This window comes from Ostrea edulis, chromosome 3 (genome assembly GCF_947568905.1).
Source record: "Ostrea edulis chromosome 3, xbOstEdul1.1, whole genome shotgun sequence".
NCBI lineage: Eukaryota > Metazoa > Mollusca > Bivalvia > Ostreida > Ostreidae > Ostrea > Ostrea edulis.
Window position 1 is genome coordinate 5,690,524 of NC_079166.1, and position 8,220 is coordinate 5,698,743.

The following is an 8,220-nucleotide window of genomic DNA, read 5'->3' on the forward strand; positions in this document are numbered from 1 at the left end:
ATCACAACAACAATTGTAAATAAAAGACAGCTGTTTTGAGATAGAAGATCAGTCAACTACAGAGAGAGACTCGGTACACTACAGGAATGAGACAGTGGTAGGCACCAAACAGTACTAAATCTAGGTTACATGTAACCACATATCGAAATTTGAAACTTATGGAATAGCATACCATATTTCCCAGAAAATATTGAAACCATTATGTTTAGGGTCATTAGCAGTGTACATGGGTTTCAAATATTTGAAATAGGAGTTGAATTGATTCAAGAAACCTTGAGTAGGTGGACAGGTATTCTGACAACGAACTTTATATTTTGCATTGCTTAATTAGCATTACTATAGTATTAATAAAATTTGAAACATTGATATTGGGTCTTTTTAACCAAAAAAGAAAGATCTAGCATTTATATTCAAATCAATATCTTTTGACATATAGAAATAAAGTTATCCAAAAATTGTTGAACAATAGGACAGTGACAAATTAAATGAAATATTTGTTCCTGCTCTTCTTCACTAAAAAGTCCATAGATTTGTATCGGTTTCACATGAAATTATTGATAGTAAAGATATCGTGATTAAGTCTGTATTGACACCATTGTAATTCGTTGTCTTTGGTCACCAGAAATGAAGGATAGTAAATATCTTTCCATTGTATGTCAATTATTTCAAAATATTTAGCCCACTTTTGCTTACCTTTAGGATTTACTACTGATTTATTTAAGATCTCATTATAGGTTTGTATCCTTTTCTAGTAAGAGCAAGGGCTTTGATATTACGAGGAATCAATTGACTTACTAAAACTTCATTCCTACTAAAATTACACTTTTGAAAATCAGATATGATAGTTTGTTTTACACCATTGTATGTTACATAATTTGTTTTGATATCAAAGTTAGTTTGAAGATCATCTAGTGACAAAAAATTCATTTTCATCCACTAAGTCCAATAAATCTGTATGCCTTATTAATACCTAGCCCGAAAAAGTTCGATTTTTGTACGATTGAATATAAGTAACAAAGTAAGATTTTTCACCCCTATGGAAGGCTCTAGAAAAAGGCGACGCATGCGATCAAGTCAATGCTGGTTATTGGCAGCAGGGAAGATGTATCAATTAAAATTACGATTATCATCTTTGTGGAAACGACATCCATGGATTGATTTAGGTAAGTTTCCGGGCGATTCATATTTTACATAATATAATGTCGCACCGAAGTGCGACTGATGGAATTAACATTTCCTACATAAATCGTTCTTGTCCTGCCCTACTTTAGTATTCCTTATACGAATTGTGAAATTAAGCACTCTTTGTTGTCATCACCTTTTCATCCCATCAAATGGGCAGTTGGGCCACCACGGAACCTTGAACAAACCAGAAATACAAGAAGTTACCTAGGAGGAGTAGATACTACATGTTGACCGGTCACACCCTCTGCTATGAGCCCTATTACTTGTATTTTGATTGAAATATTGCAGACTGTTTAACACTCAGAAACGTGATTTACAGTCTATTGAAATGATATGCATTAAGTTTTAAAAGTGGTGTTTTAGCAACGACACAACTGCTAGACCCAAAAATTGAACATTTTCTTGCCATAAAAAATAAATTAATAAATGTTCGTTGGATCTATAAAGCGTAGATATTTGTTCTACACATTGCTATTAAACTACTGTGAAATTCTCAATCATTAACGTCACGTAGTCGTGACAAAATTTACATGACGAGGAGCGGTTTAGAACATATTCATATGTGAGTTGTGACACAAATTTGTACCTTCGTGCCCCAAGAAGGTGGGCTTGTGACCCCAAAATGGGAAAATTATTTTTGTTAAGAGTTATTCAACAATCGGGGGCGTAACTCCCTCCACACTCGCCAATTCATTACTAGATATACAGCGTATAGACTTTTCTATAATGCATTAGTTTAAACATATAAAGATATATTTTATTCCTTTATTTTTACCAAACATTTTTTATTTACAATTGATACCCAGAGAACGACGACCAGTCCTTTTATGCATATTTTCCTTCCCCGGCATGTGTCCTTATCCAGACCTTGTCCTTCGTCTTCATTCTAATCACTGATGTTGCTGAGGAAGACGCGTACTGGGAACTGTGAAATTAACCGTCAACATGATTGTAACCAACCGTATTTCCATTGATGACAATTTCTGTATTGAAATATGACCCAATCTTCGTAAAAATAGTCCATGTGAAGGAGTAGATGCCATCTGTTGGTGCTGTGAATATTCCTGTGTTACCGTTATAGGCGGATCCAGAGTTTAGAGTTGTTTTCCCAAATATAACTACAGCCTGGCTACCGAGATTTTGAAGAGCGGACGAAGTTCGGGCATGGAAAGCAACGATTCCTGTTTATCAACATATTTAATTGTGTAAAACATTAAGTAATAAAATTACATAGAATGGCTCGAAGTAAAGTGATTTATTAAATTTAATTAGAAATACGTGTTTAATTGCTTACCTGCATATTTCAGTCAGTAATCCAAACAATTCCATAGAGAAATGGATAATAATGATATATGCGAATGTATTTGTTCTTCTAAAAGTAATAAGATACATACCATGATCTCTTCCTTTGCAACGCTTTGTTTCGTATCCCATTCCTCGACAGACGGCGTTGTATTTATTGTATTTACTGATGAAATCCTGTGTGGTTTCTTTTGCATACAGTTCAGTCAATATAACCATTAAGACTAATGTCACCCTGAACATAACCATTGGAATCCTGTAGATATAATTGAACTATAAGTTATATTCGTTTTACGACTTATTTAAATAAATGTTAGGCGAATGCAGTATATAACTGTCTGACGCATCTAGAATTTATCTTGGAATGTGCATCGTATCTCATTTACACTTATATATCATTTACCTAAGAACAACCAACCTACAGAGTTTCAGGGAACACATGTAACAGAATGATCCATTTTAAGGAAATATCCATAGGAACATTGGTTCTGGTATATATGAGATATATAATATTAGCCTTTAAAAATAGAAATTGATTTAGTATACAAAGGCAAATAAACATTAAATGATAAGTAAATGTAAATTATATCGTGCAATAAAATTAGATATACAATCATCTAATATGATTTTGACATAATATCTACTTTATAGTAAACTAATGATAGGGAATCTCATGTCTCTCAAAGTAAGAGTCGGATATTCCAGAAGATCTTATAACGCAGACTACTTATACACAACTTCATTTACAATACTTAGATTGTGCAAAATTGTAAATTGATAACAGGTGTGTAAAGGACAGCATTAAAGAACAAGGTACGATAATGACTGTACTTTACTCTAAAATCCCCTCGTTCGTGTTTGTTTCCCCATGAAGTAAAAGTACAAGTGCTTATAAGTGTAAACGTTTAGCATGTATACTTTGTTTATGAAAAAATGAAGATAACGAACAATATTCAACTATTTTGAATTCCTGTTTACAAAACACAAAGGGATGAACGATACACAATTGTGTTTTGAAAGCGAGGTACAACGATTTATGATCAATGGGAATTGACAGGTTTTTGTTTTTGTTTTTGTTTTTTTTGTTTTTTGCTATAGAAATAAAAATCTTTTATAAATGAGTGAAGCAAATGTACTAAAATTTGATATGCTCGTCAATAACCAGGAAACATACGGAGGTGCTAGCATCAATATTTCTAAACAATAAACATCTAAACTGTAAGTCAAAGATATTCAACATTTCGACATAGTATGATGATAGATAAATTTATGGAGCATAGATCGAACTAAAGGAAGTTCTTTTCACCAAAGCCGTCAGCTTTGTCCTCTGTCAACCGGCTGTGAGTCCTATATCTTGAGCAGGTAAACGAAGTAATTCTGACTTTAAACGAGACTGCTGAAACCCCTCAAATATCAACTTGTGTGTCAGAAGGTTGCTTCGACTTAAAATTTCTTGTTTTCGTTTTTGATTTTTCGGCTTGTTGCTATGTTTCACATACATGAACTACTATTTTACCATTACAGATACTTTTAAAATGCCTAGAAATACCTATATATGTTTCCCCGCCTAAAGTATTGGCTGATACTTTTTAACTGTCTGATATGATATTCCATATATTTCCCCGTACTGTTTATTTATTCTGTCGAAGAACCAATGTCTTCCACTCCATAACTAGTTATCAGCTTGCATATGGCGTAATCGTTCAGTTGAATAACTGAAATTTTAGAGGAAATATGTCATGCCCAAAATGAGCAATTTTATAACAAGTTTGGATCCATAAAAAGAATATACACATAACATCGAAGTGGTATGCTAAATAACATAAATATTCTTTTTTTAGAAAATGTTTTATCTTTATCTAACGCCTAGGTAATGTAATTATGTTCCAAGGTGTCCTTTTGTGTGAATACGAGATATCGGAACTAGAAAAAAATGAAACTCTTCAGGAAAAGAAGTTACGGAAATTATGCGTCACTTGGGTAACTCTTGTATAAAAATTAGTGATAACTATTGACGAAAGACGAATTATTTTGTGATATATAAATATTCGCCAGGTTTGAATTTGTAAGATTATTTTTCTGAATATTGCAAATGAATGCCCTAGTCCACGCCTGATTATACAAATATGCAGCACCATGTACACCCCTCCCCCACTTTTGCAAACACCACCCCTGCTTTCTCGACATAAGGCATACTTATTGCGTTTTCATCACATGCACCGTTTGTTATTATTGCATGCAAAGCTCGATTTATTACCTGGTTATTTATTATATTGGCGGTGAATGGTAGTAGAAATCAAGGTTGAACCGATGTATTGAACTCGTACATATACTGAAGAATAACACCACCTTATGATTTTGGAGGTTGTGCAAAGCTCCTTTTCTTACTAACTAATATTTTTCATACAAATATAATGGTATCTCTTATATCCGTTTGCCCTCCGCTCCTCAATTTTCAAAAACGTCGTTAAGTGGCTGAAGTCACTTTATTTGATAGTAAAATGTGCCTGTTTAATGAAAAGTTGCACACGTTAACCCAGAAAAAGTTATTTCATTCGACATACTAACTATCAAAACTGCGATGGAATAGGAAACGAAATAGTCGTTCCGATATTCTGTATCAACTCATTGTATTTTTGCTACGGATATTTTTTTTCTAGTTTTGCTAGCATATTAATAGTCTTGGACCAAAATATTGTTTTAGGAAAAAGCGATAATTACCAACAGTGATCATTATCATGAAAGGTGAAGATAACGAACATTGATCAATCTCATAAATCTTTTAAAGAACACAAAATGTGAAGTAGGGCAAACACTGACATCTTAACATAACGGTCATAGGGACAGAAACCTACGAGAAGTAAATATCCGTTTTCTAACGGTCACACTGTCAGCCTTACTATTTGATCAGGCAAACGGAACGATCCGAATCCAAAATCAGTGTCTAAAGAACAATTGGTATGACAAAATCAGACAGTATTCAATCGAATGACAGGCTGTATTTGAAAATCAAATCACATATCGGTAGTTTTGTTTCAGTATTTAAAAAAAGGAACGTCAAAATGAAAATTTAAAACATGAAGTTTACAGTTGACAGGTATAATATGTTTTTCTAATAAAAGGATGCAGATCAGGGAAATGTGTCTGGTAGTATACGTAATGTATCATCATGAAAAACAAAACCTGGGTAATCCACTTATGTAATTCTACCAGCATAAAAGCTGATGATATTCAAAGAAATAGTATGTTAAAGGAATGGAATGGAATGGAATGTAGTTCCTGTCCACCAATTGTTAAGCGGAGATCAACACTATAGTATAAATTGCATCGCAATTAATTGCTCAACAAAATTATTTACTACTGGTAATATTTGAAATTCAGTACCATACTATGGTTGTGGGAAACAACCAAAGAAAATAGCGTTTGCAATACTTACATGTTGGACAGCGATATTTCTGCCTATTGTCTTACACTATCCACTGTAGCTATATACAGGAGATAACTGTATGCTGTTTAACATGGCATTTAGTAGCCCTGTTATATATTCCTGAGGATCCATTAAAATGTAACAGTAGTAAAGTGATCGGTAATTGAATCCCACATACAACATACATGATGACACGCAAACAGGAAATTAAACGGGTAGATGTAAATATAAAGGACAGCTTCAGTTTTCTTGTTTTCTTTTATCCATGACTAAACTACTGCAGTCTAAACTGCCATGTTTCAGGGATGTTATTGCAGAAGAGTTCCATCGTGAGGTACTTGTACAGTATGTTTGAAGATGTATTGTTTTATATTTATAAGTACGTGGGTACGTTATGCAGGTTATGAAAATATTTACTGGGATAAAATATTTACTGGGATAAAATCCGCGAAACAAAGTGACGTCATAATTGAAATAAGTATATCACTAAGTATATATTACATTCCGATTTTATTTTTTTATATAAGTGTTATCTATACATAAAATAAACCATGCAATCACTAAGATCCAAAGAAATTCGAAATGTTAGACTGTTGTCGTGTAATTTTTGTGTGATCAATATGGAAATAAACTGATGACGTCATGACTATACATCAAGTGACGTTGACATAGGCAAGGAATTTGTTAATATGTGCCAAACAAATATCTACAAAATGTTGAATATTTCAAATATATGACATGGGGTATATGGAATGTATATGTGAAACGTGGAGAATTAATTGATATTATGAATGCAAGGTGAAGATAACGAACAGTGATCAATCTCATAACTCCTACAAGCAATACCAAATAGATAGTTGGACAAACACGGACCCCTGGACACACCAGAGGTGGGATCAGGTGCCTAGGAGGAGTAAGCATCTCCTGTTGACCGGTCACACCCGCCGTGAGCCTCATATCCTGATCAGGTAAACGGAGTTATCCGCAGTCAAATCAGTGTGCCAAGAACGGCTTAATGTTTGTTGATATCATTCATTGACAATTTTGTTTAACGGGGAAAACATTCATTTAGCATGTTGATCCGATTTTCCTCTGTTTGACACTGAAATAAAACCGCAAAAGTAGCACACTACGCCGCATACTTTTAGAGGATTTTTATACATCGTATGAACCGTCATAAATTAATGTACGCGGAGATTACTGATATAATCATCTGTTAAGAAAACTTTTAAAGAGTGCCGCATGGCATCAGTGCAAAATGTAAAACATAGGCTAAATGGTTTCTTGTTTAAATGTTTAATAATTGAAAGTGATAGGATTCTATCAGTAATCATGATATATAATGGGTGTTTTACCGTCATTATCGCCAGTTGCACCAATATTTAAATCCGGGGTAGTGTGCCACTTTTTCCATTTTCTAATATGTTGTACGGTGTGACCGTTGAGACGAACGAAGCCCATTAACATCTTGCAACACGACTTTTATCCGCCTCTTCATTTAACGCGGGAAATATAACGCGCTTGATGTATACATTTACAAATTGTGACGTCATATTAGCTGTAATGGTTTTTTCTTCTTCTCTCAAACCAAACAAAAACAAAATGTTGAAGCTATGAGAAAGCTTGTCTGGAATTTAATAACGTTTATGGTACTTTCTAAACAATCTAATTATTTTAATTACGGATTTGTCAATGAAGTATACCGCAGTGACGGCGACATTTTTTCGGAAACATTATGGGTGATACTCATCTTTTTTCAGCTGATGAAGAGCAAATCACGTGACTCATATGTGTAATCATTGGAGCGAGCTCGTCGCGTCGCTTCGCGACGCGAGCTTCGCACGCTATTAAGGTACATCCGTAGTCTAAATATAACAGTCATGCAATGACGTCATACAGAAGCGCATGTATGTCATCTCGGTTTTTTGCGGTCTCATCCGACAAGCAAGGGATACTTTTTATGGTTTTGTAATTAATATATGCATGAAGATGCACTATATGACTCTTCGTTAATGTGATAAAGAGGTGTTTTAGTTTCAGAGAGTGGTTTCTTTGTTTTGGTAATATTCTTCATGGGAGTGGACAGCGTTAGATTTATTTGTGCAATACTTAACAATACAATTGTATATCTAAAACTTTCAACCTTTCATAATACCTCAGTTCTGAAAATATTTTTAATTATTTGACTGAAGATCAGGAAATAGGCCCGCCTAAGATCTTTCTGTAGTATATATAAGAGATTGAGCTTGTGAGGTTTATTATTTGTACAAAGGGTTAACATGCTTCCCAATATTCAGTCAATAACC

The 8,220-nt window shown here is 33.9% G+C and overlaps 1 protein-coding gene across 1 annotated transcript; it reads right to left on the reverse strand.

The window, feature by feature from the left end:
* Positions 1 to 1,932: 1,932 nt before the first annotated feature.
* LOC125673323 (heavy metal-binding protein HIP-like) lies at positions 1,933 to 6,002 on the reverse strand. The gene is made up of 3 exons (XM_048909864.2): positions 5,924 to 6,002; positions 2,580 to 2,743; positions 1,933 to 2,366 (listed from the first exon to the last, which is right to left on the reverse strand). Coding segments are annotated over exons 1-3 (414 nt in total). The 5' UTR covers positions 5,926 to 6,002; the 3' UTR covers positions 1,933 to 2,118.
* Between the last annotated feature and the right edge of the window lie 2,218 nt (positions 6,003 to 8,220).